The sequence below is a fragment of the Poecile atricapillus genome, chromosome Z (genome assembly GCF_030490865.1).
Source record: "Poecile atricapillus isolate bPoeAtr1 chromosome Z, bPoeAtr1.hap1, whole genome shotgun sequence".
NCBI classification, from domain to species: Eukaryota; Metazoa; Chordata; class Aves; order Passeriformes; family Paridae; genus Poecile; species Poecile atricapillus.
This window is the reverse complement of record NC_081289.1, coordinates 28,056,715-28,075,054: the sequence shown is the minus strand read 5'-3', so window position 1 is coordinate 28,075,054 and position 18,340 is coordinate 28,056,715. Positions and strand designations below refer to the sequence as shown.

The 18,340-nt window shown below is 36.1% G+C and overlaps 1 protein-coding gene across 3 annotated transcripts in view; it reads left to right on the top strand.

Annotated features, from left to right (window-relative positions):
- The window catches only part of LOC131592581 (ubinuclein-2-like), a 44,716-nt gene that overhangs the window by 15,745 nt on the left and 10,631 nt on the right, over window positions 1-18,340 (top strand). For all 3 annotated transcript variants that reach the window (XM_058864166.1, XM_058864165.1, XM_058864163.1), the window contains exons 4-12: window positions 3,168-3,305; window positions 4,486-4,598; window positions 5,627-6,125; window positions 9,589-9,659; window positions 10,346-10,475; window positions 11,811-11,929; window positions 12,566-12,679; window positions 13,922-14,065; window positions 17,328-17,378. In XM_058864166.1, the coding sequence (XP_058720149.1) occupies window positions 3,168-3,305; window positions 4,486-4,598; window positions 5,627-6,125; window positions 9,589-9,659; window positions 10,346-10,475; window positions 11,811-11,929; window positions 12,566-12,679; window positions 13,922-14,065; window positions 17,328-17,378 (1,379 nt within the window). The remainder of the gene's footprint in view (window positions 1-3,167; window positions 3,306-4,485; window positions 4,599-5,626; window positions 6,126-9,588; window positions 9,660-10,345; window positions 10,476-11,810; window positions 11,930-12,565; window positions 12,680-13,921; window positions 14,066-17,327; window positions 17,379-18,340) is intronic.

The window sequence follows — 18,340 nt, the reverse complement described above, 5'->3', positions numbered from 1 at the left end:
GGGCCAAGTATTATATGTTTTATAATCTCTTATGCTTTTTTCTGTTGAGCTATTCCAGCTGTCCTTCTCCCTAGGGTTAAAAGAAAAACAAACAAACCCACCAATTTCCCTGCACATTTTGGAGGAGAAGCCTTTGTTTCACAGGAAAGCTCTTTGTGCTTGCTTTTTGATGTCTCCTTGGAGTAGTGAAGCGATGCATTGTTTCCCCTAAACCTTGTTCAAGATTTCCTTGTAGGTTCTGTTGTACTGTAGTTTTGGAATGGTGGTAGTTAGATGTTTGTGTTTGAAAACTGAGCCTTAAAGGATGTCAAAGCCAAAGAGTGCATTTCAGTTCTTTGCATCTTGAAGAAGCATAGAGATCAGTCAATTCTATATGTTTGAAGAATCCTGAAGTGTGTAGGGAACTGTGTGGATATTTAGTCTGTTTCACTGAAGGAACTGTATTTGACATAATTTCAGTAGCTTGGCCTTTATTCAGTGGGCTACTGATGATCAAAACTAAACAGTTCCCTCCACCCCAAGCTGGTTAGAGCTACCTCAAAAATAAACTAAACAAGGTATAAAAATTATCCCTGCTTGTCTTTTAGCTAAGTATTAGTTGTTTCACAACAAATAATCTACATTTTTTAAAACATTTGGACATGTTTGCATCAAATCTCATTTCCAAAAATTAGTACAGAAATGTTTAAAAACTTTTTCACATATGTACTTTTGTAGGTTGTTGTATGAAAGGGAGGTTAATGAGGAAAAGGATCACAGTAGAATGTCTGAGGATTGTAGTCAAAATACCTGGACACAAGAGTAGACAATATTAATATAAGATACTGTTATGGATCTGGATTTCAGAACTAAATTGGTATAATCCATAAAAATTCTTTGTTCTTGGTATAGTGATGAAGTTGAGACCAGTTAACTTATTTTTTTTAAAAACTGAATTATCTTTCATACCAAAACATTTAATTAGATTTATGGCACTAAAAGCCAAGTAATGTAATGTAGCTCAAGGACAATAGTTAAAAATAACTTACATATGAACCTGCTTTTAGATGGTCAGACAGTCTTTTGTTATCTGCAGAATGATTCCATAATCAGTCGTAGGACAAACCTGTGTTCACAGGAGTCTGTCAAGTTCTGTCTCTTTGTAGGTCTGAGATTTTTTGATTCTTGTCCTTGAAATGTGTAAGGAAGAACAGAACACTGTAAAGGGCTTTAAACTTATTTTTGTTCATAAGATAAATTGTGTGATTTCATGCACAAAAAAAACTAGTTTAAAGCAAAGGTTTTGAAAACAATTCATAAGAAGATTTAGAATTTGCCAGAGCCATGTTCCCTTTAACTGAGAGTTCTGGAAGCACTTCAAAATGAAGCTTAATCTCTGTTGCTAATACCTTATACAAACATACTCATTTTCTGTTCTGGCACTAGAAAATAGTAAGCTTAGCTCAAAGGGGGTTGTACTAACTACACTGTGGTCTGCAGGCCCCTATGTCTAAAATACAACATTGAGTTAAAAGTTATACCTTGTTCAGCAGGCTCAGGGTAGAACCAGATTTTGGTAAAGTAGTCTTATTCAAGGGTTGAGAGGAACTGAATGTCAGAAAAGTCTTTGAAAGTCTGACTAAGTTCATAGTCCTCAACAGAAACTGTTGAAACTTCAGCTGCTTAGTTATACATCCACATCTTGCTGATCTTACTTGCCTGTTGACTATTATGGAATACAGTCACTCTGTATGTTGAATTAATTCTGCCTTTTTTGTTGTCTTGTTCCAGTGGATCTGTGCCACACAGCGAGATAATTTGCTGGGATTCATGATTCTTCATTTGTGGACTGCCTTTAATCCTCACTTGTGTGTTACCTAGGCCTTCCTGTACTGCTCCACATCTCTTTACTCTGTTGGCTTTTGCTTTTTATGCTAATGGTCTCAGCTTTGTCTGTGTGCTTTTTCCTTCTAACTTGGCAACTACTCTGTATTCTCCAGTTTTGATCCTTTACTGCCCCAGCCTCGCTAATTCAGTTCACACCCTGTCAGCTCAAATGGGAAATGTCTGCTCTGTCATTAAGCACCGTAGATAATTTCTTTTCTCTACTTTCATTTTCCTTGCACCTAATGAAGCTGGTTGTGAGAGCTGTGGAAAAAAGCATGAGTTTTCTCTGAAATTCTTATACAACTTCCAGTCTCATCTTAGGATACTTTATAAATGCTGTCACCACTTTTCCTTTCCTATTTTGTCTTTCTGTACTGCATATTAAGCTTTCTGTTCCAGAAAGATAAAAGGTGATGAGTCAGGGAAGTTTCTAACTACTTATTCAGATTAAATCCCTCAGTAGGCTTCCAGTTCAGGCTCTTTTTCCAGCTTCCTTGTTGAAGTACATATTTACTGTTTTTCTTTTCTGGATAACTCTTCCTCCTACCTAAAAGTGTTTGGTAGCCTAGACTTTTCAGTTGTTAAAAAATTTTATCTTCAGTATATTTTACATGGCATGGAGGTTGTTATTTGCATGTAATAATAGAATTAATATTGTCATCCACTATACTGATTATTGACCGTCTTTTCTATATGTCTTTGGATTTCAATATTTTTGAGATTCAACTTTATAATTATAACTTGGAAATTTCTTCATAAATACTAAGTACTTTTCAAAATAAATTGATAGAGCTTGAAACATTTTGTGATTTTAAAATTGTCTGAACAAAGGGAGAATGTTAGCTTTCAAATGAAAAAAGTCCTGGCATTGTAATGTTTAACATGCAATGTTGTACTAAGCACCTAAAATTGGAAGTCAGGTAACATACTGTGGTTAAGTTTGTAATTTCTGGGATAGCATTTTTAAGAAAAGAAAATTTCAGAGGACTTTTTAAAAGAAGTAAGGTTTTGAGCAGGGCACAGTGGTGAGTTACCTTCAGAAAGTAGTACTTTTATTGCTATAATCATGCCTTTTTGTCCAAAAAAGTCATTGTTTTGGAAGTTCAGAGGATACTCTGTAATATTAATGTTCTCTGCCTCAACCAGTAAATTTTCTATAGCATTGCTGTCCTGTTTCTATTATAGCAAGCTGTGCTGTGAATTGGTATATATAATATTTTTGTGTATAAGGACTGGTAAATGAACTACTTGTTTAGTTTATTAAGAAATACTGATAAGTTCATCTTCCTTTTCCTGCCCAGTATGATGAATTGGTTCCTGCATCCCTGACAACCAAATATGGAGGGTTTTATATCAACACCGGTACACTGCAGTTTCGCCAGGCATCTGAATCAGAAGATGAAGACTTTGCAGAAGACAAAAAACATAGGCCGCCTAAAGTGAGTGATTATACAGAAGTAGAAGCTAGGTGGACATTAGAAATATTTGATATGCTTAGAATGGCTCAAATGAAGAGTACAAAAGCAGAATGATGCATGGTACTGTTTTACTAGATTTTATGTTTTGTGGCTCATGTACTAGCATTCAGGAACTAACTCGGGATGTCCACAGGCTATCCAGTCTTGTAAGACTAAGCATGTCTTTAGGCAGCTTAACAAGTTGTGTCCACCCATCTTGAACTGACAGATTATTCTGTAATTTTGTAAGAATTTTATTATAGATGAGAACTTAAATTCATCAACACTGCTCTTAATGATTTTGCATGAAGTTTGCATGATTTGAAATTGTTCCTAATACTGAGAATAGTACTTAAACCAAAACACCTGATGATAAAGTTAACTCACTTGATAAGAATAGCTATATTAAAATTATATATAGAATGTTTACAAACAGCATGATGTTCTATAAACTTAGACAAGTTAGGCAATGCAAACATAATTGCAATATGACATTCACAAGTTGTATGCTGATTCTGAGAACTTAGTGCTTCCTGCTGTCCTTTCCTGCTCTATAACTCTTAGATTTTAAGGTTCTTGTATTGACTGTGACTGGGATACAGTTAACCTTTTCTAGCAGCTTGTATGATGCCGTGCTTTTCATTTGTGACTAAAATGGTGTTGATAACTGCACCAGAATTTTGCCTGTTGCTGGCTGATGCTTGCACAGTCTGAAGGCTTTCTTTTTCCCTGCCCTGCACCCTCAAGTAATCTAAGGATCGACAAGGGAGGGGAGGCGGGTGGTCTGTATTGACCAGCAAAGATGTTCCATACTGTGCAGCTTCATAGTCAGCAATGAAACTGTGGTAGTTGAGGAAGGTGGGGAGATTCCATCTTCCAAGGTAGCGGTTGGCCATACTGGCTGGGCAGCAGTCTGCATGTACCTTAGAGTATTTATCTTACTGAAAACTCTAAATTTCATAACTGTTTAAAAATTATTAATGATTAACACATGTCATTAACTGCAATTGGTACTAGGAATCCATCCTACCATTTGTCTTTACACACATGGAGGTGTTTTTCCTGGCTCTGAATTGGAAAGGGTAAAAAAATTGAACGCTTCTTTCTATAGAAGTCCTTTAGGGTGGAAGAATCATTGTCCTTTATTTGATCTCTTTTCTAGATAGCAAAGTTAAAAGAAAGTGAAGATCGTGGAATGAAGAAACGCAAGCGAAAAGATGAAGGGACAGAAAAGGAGAAAAAGCCTCGGAAAATGAAAGTTCCTAAGCAGTTGGGGTAGGTTTCTTGTTCTTTATTGGAACCCTTGAATTATATTTGAGGTTTGGCTTCAAGATCTTGTGCCATAGCAAGATTACAGCTCTTTTGAATATTGTACTTTTAAACTGTAATTAATAGCTTACAGATTTTGTTTCAGAATTTTGGGGTTTTTGTATGACTCAGTCCTGTGGGCTAATTTTTTTTTGTCCCCTGAAACTTTGACCAAGGAATAATAAGGAAAGAAATCACAGAAGATAATTTTTGAGTCTTATGAATTGCATAAAGCATTATTGTCCTACCCTAACATCTAAGCTAGCTCTAGGAATTACATCTTCTAATGAAAAATAATTTTCCTCCTGTCTCTTTGTTTCTCCTCTGTAAAGCTGTAAATACAGTTTAATTAGTCTTCTATGTACTTCTTACTGACATCGTGCTTTCCTGAATTCTGACGCTAGCATAAAAGTATTAAGGTGGTGGGGTTTTTTAATTGGCTTCTAGAAAACTTCTGTCGAGTGGATGGAAGCTGTCTTATTGTGAATATTTACACTGAATATTGAAAATTTATTGACCTCATTTTTCATCATGGTGATAAATTGGTGGAAAATTCTCAGTTTAAGCAGAATATAGATTTTGAGCCTCCATTTAAAAATTCTTAGCAATGAAAGGAATTTTTTTAACGTATATGCTGTACAGTCAACCTGCCACCATTCAGCAGTCTTGAGAGGCAAGTTTAAGTATTTCAGTATCATAAATCTGCCCTGAGTTTTAACACTTGTGCCAACTAGTCCATAATTAAATCGAGAAGTCAAAATGCAATAATGTTTGCCTTAATGTGTATAAAATGTAACAAATCAGTGGGAGAACCTGTCATCATGTGAGCACCTAAGGTTTATAGTAATTGGTAAAATGGTCTGAAGATGGAAGCAGGATGTACTTGCTTCTTCCCCCTGATAATTTTTTAATTGTACTGAACTTTGAGTGTTGTTGTTAAAGGTTACTGGGGCCTCAAAAGTCACATGCTATTTAAAGATTTCTTTCCTCTACAGAGTAATGGCCTTAAATTCACACAAGTCTGAGAAGAAGAAAAAGAAACTGTATAAAGACTCACTCTCTCTGGCTGCCATGATCCGTAAATTTCAAAAGGAGAAGGAAGCCATGAGGAAGAAAGAACCTAGTCCAAAACCTCCAGTGACTGTTGCAACCTCTACCCCTAGTAAAATTCCTTCCTCCTCTCTCAGTGCAGGAAATGATATCTCTGACTTGAATCTTAGGATCAATGATCCTGTCCTCTCCATTTTTGGTAGCACAAATGAACCTGAGCTCCTGCAAGAAACTGAAAGTGCCCTGGAGATGCTGGGAGACATTGACTTTGATAAGTTGCTTGATGGCACTTCTGATGGCAGCCCGGTCTCTGAGCTGTCAGGAGAAAATGGAAATGTCACTCAGGCTACCTACACCTCTCAGGTCATGACACCCAAGCAGGTGCCTGCCCTCCCAGAAGGTCTGCCTATGCTACTTGAAAAGCGCATTGGAGACCTTCGAACAGTAAGTATGAATTCACTGGTAGGGGATTGCATTCAAGAATCTGAGAGAACAAGGAAGAACAATTAGGACCTTGAGTGTCATCCTTGGATTGCTGACTGAAACTTTAGAAATGAAGAATTGATGCTTACACATATTAAACACATGGCTGTGTTCATAATCAGATGAAAACAGGCAGAGATGATGCAGGTCAATTATTCAAGCAGTGTTTGTTGCACAGTGGAAACAGGGTTTTCTAAATCTTCTGTGTACAATAACTTGTAATGTTCATTTATTTATGGGTTTTTCTCCATAATGGAAATACTGGTGTTCCTTTAACGTGAATTATTATTTGATAAAATGGAATGAGTGTTTTCTTACTTTGGAGGAGATAACCTGAAATATGACTGCAGCTTACAAATTCATGTATTGGTTTTTTGGCTTTAACTTGCCAGTGGTGGGGGGGAAAAAAACCCCACAACCAAAAAGCCACCAAAACCAGAAACCACCACCCAACTACAAAAAACAAACCAGCCAACCATAAAACTTTCTTCTGTAAGGTTAGAATGGAATCTGAACTTTGCAAAAATGGAATGAAAGATGTTAAATGAACAAGTTATGAATATTCCAGTAAGTTACTGAAAGGGATCAAAGCTATTAAGGTATTACATACTCCTTGTTTCAGTTGTGGATGTTATCCTAAGTTGAGAATAAATTTGTTGCTTGTTCAGATTATGATATTAAAGCTTTTCCTTATTTAGAATAAAGTGCAGCTTTTCTTTACTCATAGTAAGTTTTGAAAAAGCAGTTTGAGTTACTGTCTTTTTTGGACAAAGAGAAAATAGTTTAAACAATTGCAGGGCTTGCTTTGCTCTTACCTGCATAGAAATGTCTTCTAGTTTTCTTATTTATTTTTAAACATACCAAGCTAAATACAGCCAAGGAATTAGTATTTACCAAAGTGAAGGAGCTTCTCTGTCTACCTCTCACTATGCAAGTTATTTTTGCTATGAATCAATAAGAAGCTTCTAGCAAAAGTGCAGAATTGAATTAGGCCAAAAGTCAGGAAGTTTTAGTGACTTACCCCAAGTTAAATCATGTTGCTTCTCTATATAACAATCTCAAACAAGTTGGGAGGCACCATTGATTGAGTGGCTCTTGGAAAACATAACTCCTTATAGAATCATCAAATGGTTTGGGTTGGAAGGGCCCTTTAAGATCATCCACTCCAATACCCCTGCTCTGGGCAGGGATACCTTCCACTAGACCAGCTGGGAGCTCTTCTGTCTTCCATTTTTGACAGCATCTTCTGAAAGATTCCTGGCTGAGCAGAACAAGTTTAAGTTTATACTTGGGGAGTAACTAGTCTGTACGCTTACTTAAAGATGACAACTTCCACACCTCCTGAAAATTACAATCAGACATCTTCTAAAAAGCACTAAAAATAAATGAGTCTTGTCAAATATTTACCAGACTCTCACAGCTTTAGATCTCTTTAGCACAAAGGAAAGTTTATAAAGCTGTAAGAAGAAGTCTGTGCTCTATGGCTGAAGTATAATATATCAAGATTAAAAAAATAATAAGACTAGAAAGCCACTGACTAAAGGCACTAAAAGCATCCTGACTTCCTTTGGTAGATTAATGTGTTCTAGTTCCCCGAGTGGGTTATTCTGAACTACCATGACAGAAGGCAATATTATAACAAGCAGGAAAGTAAATAAAAGGATTTTTTTTCTATTTTGGAGGTCACTGTCAAGATAATCACTCTGGAAATAAAACCCAACCATAGTTGGGTAATAGCGATGAAGTTTTTGAATGTGCCAGTGTTGCTCTCTTTAAAAGCCAGCAATGCTGTCCAGCATAATAGTATAATGCTGGAATTGCCTTTCAAGGTCTACCTGGGACCAAAATGTCAAAGCTTTTTCCTTCTGTTTTCTGTAAACCAGATGATGATTCTAATCCCTGTGATAATTAGGCATAAAGGTATTGGATTTAAGACTTTGACTTGTCTCTTTGGTACTCTATCACTTGCAAGCATCTATAACCTTTCTAATTTTTTTAGCAGGGCAAATGCTTCAGTGTTCTTAAACAGATAGTACCATCCCCTCAGAAGCTGAATTTATGGTAGAAAACAATGAGTGGAATGCACTCCTTGCAGGAACTTAAACTCCAGTATCAGTGTTCATGACTGAAGTCATAAAGCATTCAGACAATGGGCTACCTTACAGCTTTGACAGAGTGTCACACTGTTTTCCTGTGCAGTGTAGAGTTCACAAGTTTTAGAAAATATTTTTCTTTCAAATTTAAATGGGTCAGTTACAAAAAGCAAGAACAGTAAGTATTTAATAATAATAAATTAGTTTATTCATGTTAACACTTGCACTTGTAGTTTTTAGCTATGTTGTTTCAAGTCACCATTCTGTGGTTCTATAGACATAATTAATGCTTCTTAATTATTTGGATATTCAGCCTCATAGCATGTTGGCTGCCTCTAACATTTGTCAGTCACTATAATGATACCACACGCCTACTTTTCTGCATGCATATAATTTTCTAGCTCCTGTAGATATTGCTGTCTGGTTCCATGCCAATATGTAAGGTGACAGTAGGCCTCTCAAAGTGGGGCTCTTTTTTCTCAATTTCTAAAATTCTGCAGGGTAGATGTACACTCGAGAAAGATTCTTACTGATTTTTGTAGAATGACATAGGGAATTGGCTTTGTCTTATAAGCTGTCATTCCTTGTGAAAAAAAGAAGTGGATCTAGGTGATAAGAACAAAGATAAAGGGATTCTGCATGGGAATTCCTTTGAGATCAGTAAAAACTTCTGATAAAAGGAAATACATATATAAATAAGGTTATCTTCCCTTCCCCCACAACCAGACTCAGGAAGAGACCAAATAAAAATACTAGAGATGCATTCTAAAGATGGCAAGAATTCTGGATAGCAGCAGGAAAGGGGGATGAGGTATTCCTCTAGCATACATAACCCCTTGTAGAAATTGCTGTGAAGGTTTGAGAGGGCTCTGAGAAAGCTGGGAAGATGTAACTGGATGAGGCACATAACAGGTAGAAAAGGATGGAATAGCAATGTGTTAGTTAATGCTCTTTCCTTCTTGACCTGTCAAACAATGCTTCTCTTTTTAAAACAGTCATAGTAAGATGTTAGTGGTGGTGAGGTGATAAAGCATCTACCATTTTCTTAATGGTAATTCCAAAGATGTTAACATCAGTGATCCAGGCAGATCCTAAACAGATTGATTATCTGCCCTAGAGCAAGGTGTGTATATATTTGAGCATAGCAATAACAGTCCTCAGTTTTTTCTAAACAGCTGAGAATAGCTTGATTTTCTTTATTCTTTTCCAATTAATGTTATCTGTGGAAGAAGAATATGATAGGGCTGTAAAAGTGAAGATACAAAATTTGTTGGTTCAAAATACTCTATGAACTTGGATGCTTTTTTTTTTTTATTTTATTGTATTTCCAGGCTGCCAAGATGTTTGATGAAGAAGGCAGGAAGAAGTTTTTCACACAAGACATGAATAATATTCTTCTGGAGTAAGTGCTTATCTGTAGAACCTTCCCTTTTTGGAAAGGGGGTGAAAGGAAAAGTACAGAAGAGGAAGTATTATTGAGGTTGTTCCAACAAAGCCCTTAAAAGTCATTGAAGGTAGATCAGTCTAAGCTAGTTATTAGCTAAAGAGATTTATTTATGCATACAATTCCTGTCATTCCTGTCTGTCTTTATCCAGTGTAAAATGTTTTGTAGTGCCCTGGTCCTTGAGTTCATGTGTAAAATTCAACAAAATTGCTGTTATTTGCTCCTGTCTCCCACTTTTGTAACTCAAAACACCTTCAGTTTTCATGAGGGCAAATGCCAGATTATTTTCTCTGTAATCTTCAATTAAGGGTTTAATATGTGTTCATATGCTAAGAAGCAAACGTAATCTCTAGAAGACTATAATAGTCAAATCATACCACTTTTGATTCGCAGTGATACGTGTAAACTAAATTTGAATGAGTGTTCAACATCACTGGATAAGTGCATACATCAATGTTTTTTTGCCATTGATAAGGACTTCTTCCTTTTATAAAAAAGCTTATCTGAAAAAGTCCCAAGCAACTGTTTCTAGTATGCCTAGCTAGAATGTGCTATGCTTCCAAAGTTTCCTTAGGTTTTTGTTCAGATGTCATCTTTACCTTGGAGTGTGTCTCTGACTGAGCATCTCCTCTTTGTTTGTCAGCATTGAGCTACAGTTACAGGAGGTGAATCCTGCCATCCGCAATGGAGTGTACTCACACCTGGAGGCTTTCGTGCCGTGCAATAAGGACACGCTGATAAAACGCCTGAAGAAGTTACACCTCAATGTCCAGGTAATCAATGATGGGAGAGAGGAGCTCCAGCAAGAGTCAATTCTGTGACAGCAAGGAGGACTGAATGCAGCAGAGCGGAGCAGTAGCCATACAGCCTCAAATCAAGCAAAATATTTTGTGTCAGTTGCTAGATAAGTTTAAAAGGTTCTTTGCATGTGGCTGATATTGTAACTGCGTTAGGAACAAATATTTTAAGTATTTCAGAGTCTTTATTCAAGAATAAAGTGCGTTCATCTTGAAAGCTGGATACAGGCTATGAAGGAGTGTTTCTGCTGAATACTGAGTATTGCTGTAGTCAGAGGGTAGCTATCAAAGCAGCAGAGTTAGAAATAATGGTTATGATAGGCTAAAAAAACATACTTTTGTATTCACTTTTGTGTCAAGAAAAAAGGAAAGCTAGATGGATAATAGATGACCCAGCCTGCATTATTTGTTCAAAATTTACTTTCGTTACTAGGTCTTACAAAGTTACTTGTATGTCATTTTCAGTTACTTTTCTTTTAAAGATTGTTTTTATCTTTGTATAGAAAAGTTAACTGTCATCTGAAGTACCAAATTCTGTAGATAAAATCCAGGACTAAATCTTAGAGAGGATCTGAAGATGAGTGCAGAGATCTTGGTACTTGATAATAAGGCAAACAGATTTAAATTATATTTCTAAGCAGATAAACATAAAATATGCTAGTTATTTTCAATAAGGAATTAAAACTAATAATGTAAAGTCAGAAGATGTAAAAAGTGAATTTAAAACATGTAGTGAAGTGTATGGTATATTGCCTTAATGTTTGAAGTTCTTACTATTTGGAGACAATTCTAAATACATAGTCCTTACCCTTCAGGTACATAAACTGCATTTAATAACAATCTAATATTTGGATAATATAATACATATTCATGTTTTGTTCATTACCTGGGATGTTTTTATACCACAGTTTTTGGAGATCTGATTAATAGGATACTTATTTGCAAATGTTGAGATATTGATTGGTCAATTTATCTCGCTTTTTCCCCCTTAAGTTTTTTTCTCCTTCCCTATTTTAGTTTAAAAACATTATTTAAAGAGATCATGCCATAATGTTCTGGGATATTCATGACACTTATTTGTGGCTATCTTTTGTTGTTTCTAGTCTCAAGACTTACGTGAGACATGTGTGCATTTATATAATGGTGTTACACCTAACAGGATTCAAGTGCCATGTGGAATATGTCTGTTGCAGTCCATAAATAGTACTGGGAATGTTACCTTGGGAGTGATCCAGAAATTTTCATGAAACTATCTGAAATGCTCTTTATTTTACATCTAATAGGATTATTTTGGTGCTCCTCTTTTCACAGGACGACCGCTTGAGAGAACCATTGCAGAAGCTGAAACTGGCTGTCAGTAATGTCATGCCTGAACAGTTATGCAAGTATCAAGAGGACTGTCAGGCCCGCAATCAAGCCAAGAATGCCAAGTAGGTTATTCTGGAGACTGTGCATGCCTATTTAGAACCCAGCTGGAAGTTTGTATCCATGTTGTTTACTTCCTTAGCTCAGAAAATTGCTCTGCTCCAGTTTAAGGGTGTCTTTTTTGAATTGTACAAAATACTTAATTTTGTGTGTTATTGTCTGACACCAGAGAGAAATTATTATCTGAGATGGGTTTTGATAGGAAAAAAACATCTGAAGGATTACTGGTTGATTCCTAAAATGAGGAATTAATGGAGGAGGATGGTATGTTGAGGTTATTGATATATTTTGTCCTTGTTCATTGTAATTGTTTGGATCAAAGTTAACTAATTTTAGACTTCTAAGGATATTAATAGTTTGATAAGTATCCTGCCACTTCCCATTAGAGGCACTGCTTGAAGTTCATAGGGGCATCAGTGAAAGCATCTGTACAGTGTGTCATTTTCACTTGTCTGAGAACCACAAAGTAGTGGGGAGAGGGAGATTAAACTGTTTATCCTGTAAGGAAGTATAGCAAAAATCTGAAAACAGGTTTTCTGTGGGTTATTTTTCCCCCTAACACCTAGAATGACACTCCTTTTTCAATGAAATTTTTTGTCTGTGTAGTATAGCTCTAAAGAAAATAATTGTTCCACCTGTAGGTTGCAAGCAGAAGATGAACGAGAGAAAAATGGATCAGAGGAAGATGATGACGAGAAACCAGGAAAGAGGGTTGTTGGACCCAGAAAGAAGTTTCACTGGGATGACACAGTGAGGTAAGACAAAGCTACCTTTTCCATGAAGAATTTTGACTGAACTAATAAAGGGATCTCCAAGAGGATGTTATTACATGATACTATAGAATAAATCATTTTGCCCAGAATTACACCTTGAAGAGGTTTTGAAAAGTGTTGGTGTTAAATAGGCAAACTGGAATTCTGTAATGGTGAAACACCTTATATAACTTGAAAGGAAAATCCTGTGTCTGTCCAATCCTTTGAAGTTTCACTGCTTGTTTTTCTGATTTATCCAAATACACAAGCGCTTTCTGACTCCAGGACTTTGAGCTTCTTTAGGCAAAGATCAGGTGTGTAAGCAGTGTTACAACTGCTTCCCACCTTTCTAGGAATATGTTACAAAAACCAATGGGCACCAGAGATTTCTGCCACAGGAGGACAGGCAATCAGGATTGGTGGTATTGATTTGGCAAACCTCCCAGTCCAGCAGCTAGAAAAATGCATTAATTTTAACCCCTTCTCTTCCTTCTGAACACAAATTCTTTGATGTCTCTCAAGAGTAGCACAGATTCTTACCTGAAACTAGAGTTTGGTTTCCTAGAACAGATTTTTCTGAAAACTGAGATGACTACTTTTTTTATCTATCTATTTGTCTGTCTGTCTATCTAATCTATATCTTTTAAAGGGGCTGGTGGACTTCTCTCAGTGAGTCTTTTTAGTATGTGAAGACAACAGGGAAGAAAGCTTCATGAAATATGTACAAGCAATATAGCTTGGACTGACCTGGACAGGAGAGATATTTAAATCTGTTGCTTTTTTCATTGAAGAGGCTCTGGAAGGCTGATGTTACTTAACTGTGTGCAGTTTTATGTTTTTAAGAACAAAAGACAAAATCCCTGTAAGAAAGAACCCTCTGTTGAAGTACTCAGTGTAGAATGGATTTCACTTCCTTTCAGACAAATGAGAGGTCACTGTGAACATTGAGAGGAAATGTTCCAACTATGAGAAAAACACAAAGAAAATGTAAAAAAAAATTGCAAAATGATGGTAGGATGAAAACAAGAGCAATAGAGTCTTTTGGAAATGGAGAAGTGACAATGGTAGACCATACCAGTTTGTAGTAGCAATACTTTGAGAAGTACAAACTTCCAAAAAACACAGTTGGAACCAAGCACTTCTTCCAATTATCAGTAGACAGCACCTTCAATTTCTTAGCTTTTTTATATTGAGCTTTTGAAAGGATTGTGTCTTTCAATATATTTATTTTGTTTCTTTTTGCAGGTCTCTGTTATGTAATCTTGTTAAGATCAAGCTGGGATGTTATGAGCTAGAGCCAAATAGAAGTCAGTCTGCTGAAGATTACCTCAAAACCTTCATGGAAACAGAAGTGAAACCACTTTGGCCTAAAGGCTGGATGCAGGCAAGGTAAGATACCTGCTTTATCTATGTATTCACTTTGGTGTTATTTGGTTTATATTTATTGTCTTACATTTGACTCAACCATGTACTGTTGATATTGGTTGGAACTTAAGAGTATGTTTGTGAAGCTGGAATATTTTGGAAGAACAAATGTTTATCTAAAATTAATTTTCTGTCTTGTTTGTAAGCCTGAGTGTGTGAAACCCTACTGTTTTCCTTGGAGAGTTGCTTGCTTTTATCATCTCCTAGAGACTGAATGTTTCATTTGAGAAGTATGAGGTGGGAGGGTAACAGCTTGGAAAGTTCTGTATGGAAAAGTTCCTTTTATAGCAAGTGATACTGATCTAGAAATCAGTTTTGCCTGTATGTTGGAACATTGCTTTATCAGACTGCTCACACAGAATTTTAATAGCAGTGTTGACAACAGACTTAAGGATTCTGCTCTCTATTTCTTGTTTGCAGTTGGGATCCTCTGTTTTACAGCATTTAAAAATGTACCCGTTTCTATACTTGCTTCTTATGGACATAGGAAGAAACAACCAGACAAAAAAGAGGGAGAAATAAAATGGGAGCAGTAGTAAACCATTGTGAAATACAGGTTTGGCAGAGATTCCTAAGGGTTTGGAGTGAAAGGGAAGCAAGTATGGTTTGGCCTGAGTTCTTTCTCTCTGTAGTACTCACCGCAAAAGATAATTTAATCAAACCTCAACCTGATTGTAAAAGCTAAATGATACAACTAATCAACTTGTTCAAGAATACCTTGAGTTTAGTTTAGTCAAATCTGTATCAAGCTGTAAAAATAACTTTACTGAGATATTTCTTAGAACAGTCAGTGTAGAAATAGCTGGTTAAATGGTAACATAAGGAATGAATGAAGTTTCACACTTCCTGGCATACAGCTGACTTATTTTTGTTCAGTGATTTAGTTTTTTGTGGAAGTATGCTAAGGAGTGAGATCAATGACTGAATTGTCTGTTATGAAGATTCAATTGAATTAGATGAGACAGAGTTTCCCAGTTTGGTTTAAGATAGGAAGATCACTGTGATAGTGGAGAAACAGTCAAGAGATAGTGTGAGGGGGATTCAAGATTACATAGAAGTGAAGCATATTAAAACTTTGTATTGAGAAGCCATTAAACATATGGTTCTCTCCTTTCCATTTAAGTCTGCTGGAAGTTTCTATGAGCTTTTAAACTATCCATACAATTGGCTTCAACAACAAAAGATGAAAACTAAACAATAAACCAAAATGCCCCCCAAAACAAATGAAAACGAGCAACAGACCAAGCAAACCCAAACAGGTAACAGATAATAACCTCCTGTTGACCAGCAAGACTTCATTTACTAACTGGGTGGTTTTAGTACCATGATAATTTACAAATTGTCCTGTATCTACTGGTTGGCACTTTCCTGCTTTCTGTTAAGGAAGTGATGTATTATAATTTGTAGGCAAACAGTTATGCATGGAAAGAGGAAAAGAAAGTATTTCCTGGAGTCTGGCAGTGGTAATTCCTAATACAGCACATAATTCTTATTCCAAATGCTCATTTTGTTGGATACTGGGTTAGGAATTATGCTGAAGGCTTATAATTTTTCATTTTTATATGTGGCCTCAAGTGAAAAGGAACTATATGAACTTGAAAAAAAAAATAGGTATTTAATGCTAAAACTGATCTACTGACCATGTTGTTTTTTTTTAAGGAATTCTTACTAATCAGAATTGGTATATGGTACCAGAACTTCGTGTGTTCATTTTAGACGGAAAATATCTTGCACTTCCAAAGTTAACTGTGTTTAATGTTTCTCATAGCTCCATAAGGAAGCAAGAGGTGTAAGGTATTGATCATAACTGGAAATTACAGAATCAGAGGATTGTCAAGGTTGGAAGTGACCTCATATACTGCTCTGTCCTTTCTTTGTACCATGTCAATGATTTCTGTCCTTTGATAGCCTTAAAATTTTGTCTTCAGCCTTGAAGGATGATGCTACAAATTACTTGGGCCTGCGATTAATTTTGAATTTTCATTTCCAAATTGAAAATATTAAGGAGTGGATAAAGCACCAAGAAGGAGTTGGAGAGGGAAATATTCTGGAGAAGCTGAATAGGTTGGGTGGTGGCCCATTAAGCATGTAATGAGGAATGCTGGTTTTGCTCCATGATGTTTCTTCATAGGCTTTCAGTAGTCTCTGACGGAACAATGCAATACAGATTTGGAGGTTAGTATGGTGAAGAAAATGTGAAAATGTAGCTGGAAATAGAAATAAGGCCCTGAACTGTAGTGAGAGGATGTCAGTGTTTTCTTACCAGATGACATGAAATTCTTGGATACTCAGATTTTTTGTAATTATTGTAGCTCTGCAGGTTGTATTATCAATGGTGAAAAGCTCTTGTTCAGACAGCTGTTCATGATGCGGTCAGTGTCAATGTGATGGCAGTGCTGTAAGAAAATTGTCTGTCCTAGTTTGCCTATCTGGAAACAAGGAAGGGGACCAAGTGTCCATTGTCTATTTGTAGCTGCATTTGAATAGTAAGCTGTAGGATAGATACAGGTCAGCAATCATTTTCACTTTTCTCTTGGCAACTGAAGAGCTGAAAACATTGAATAAAAGCATGTGAAGTGTTGAGATTTGTCATACTGGCTCTTGCCATTCCTTGGCTCTGTAGTAATATGTCTAAGTCCAATGTAACAGAAGCCAAAGAAATGATAGACAATAGCCTAAAGTTTTTCTTTTACTAAACTTTCAAATTTTTACTTAAGTTTTTTCAATACTAAAATTACTGAAGAAAACTAGAAACAAGCTTGGCTACTGTGTTCTGACTTCTATCTTCTGTGCTTTAAAAAATCCCACAAGAGATTAATAACCACAAACCCAAGCCTATGATCAGTGTGCTGGACATGTATACATGTATACACAATAATCTTTTATTTTATATTTGAAATATTTCATTAGTCTTTGAGGAGAGAGCATTCAAAGTGTATTTCTTCTGTCCAATTGAAGGAAGCAATATTTTCTTATGTTGATTTTTGCTTGGCTGTTTACTGAGGTATTTTGAGCATAAATGCAGGTTATTACATTCTTTTAGATTCTTCTGTTTATGGATATCAAGACCTATACCATGACAGCAATACAAAGTAATCATTAGCTCCCTTGGGGACAGATAATCAAAGGCTGGTACTGAAAACCGAAGGTATTTGGGTATTTGGTGGTCACATGCTGTTTATCACTGTAGAATCACTTCATGTTTCTTTTCTCACCACTCTTTTAGGATGCTTTTTAAAGAAAGCCGAAGTGTTCACAATCACCTCACTTCTGCTCCGTGAGTATAATAGTGACAACTTGCTAAGATCTTTAGGTTGTGCATAGCATCTTTTCTCATCTTCCTGCTACGTGTTTTAGACAGAGGGAAGGAAAGGGAGGTACTTTGGAATTTGTTTGAAGATACTTACAGTGATGTTTATAATCTTTTTTAATGCTTTAGTTTAGGCATATAACTGTAATGTTCTTGTGGCATATTTTGTGAAGTGGCTAGATAACTCCAGGAGTTATTAATTCTTGAATTAATACCTTTTACTCAAAGCATTACGCACTGCCTAAATTTTGACATATTAAACTGAACTCAGACTTCAGTACTTCCTGGTTTTTTTTCTTTTCCTCAAAAATGTCTCTAATCCCAGAAGGCTGTGTATCTTAGTGGGATTTTATCATCTTCATTTTCAGACAACACTGTGTGCTTCTCAGGAACTGTCCACATTCAGTCAGAATTCAAATTGTTATGACTTTAAATAACATAAATTTCAACTTTTGTGATAAATATGATTAACATAGGATATTTTTCTGCATCATATCAAAACTGAGTCATGGTCCACCTACAGTAAAGTCTTTTTTTAATCAGGTGTATTTCTAGTTGCTTAGGAAAGGATCAAAAATTGCCTATACGATGTAAATCTATTGATTGCTCTTGAAGAAATCAAGTGTGAAATGCTGAACCTCTTAAGTTGAAGCCGATAACTAACAATCCTTAATGCTGTCCTTACTTGCATAACTGCAGTTTGTGTACATTGCAGAAGAAAATCTGTCAGTTTCCTAAAATACTTCTTGCAACAAACAAACTGTTCTAACAGTTGATGAGCAACAAACCCCTTTTGTGGGGGGAACAAACAACTGTTTTTATCTGGCTTGAAATAAATGAGAATAGGAAGCATCCTCCTCAGGGACAAAAATACCTATGTAAAAAGTGAAATTATATTACTATTCTAGAAGACTTCAGTGTAGACAAAG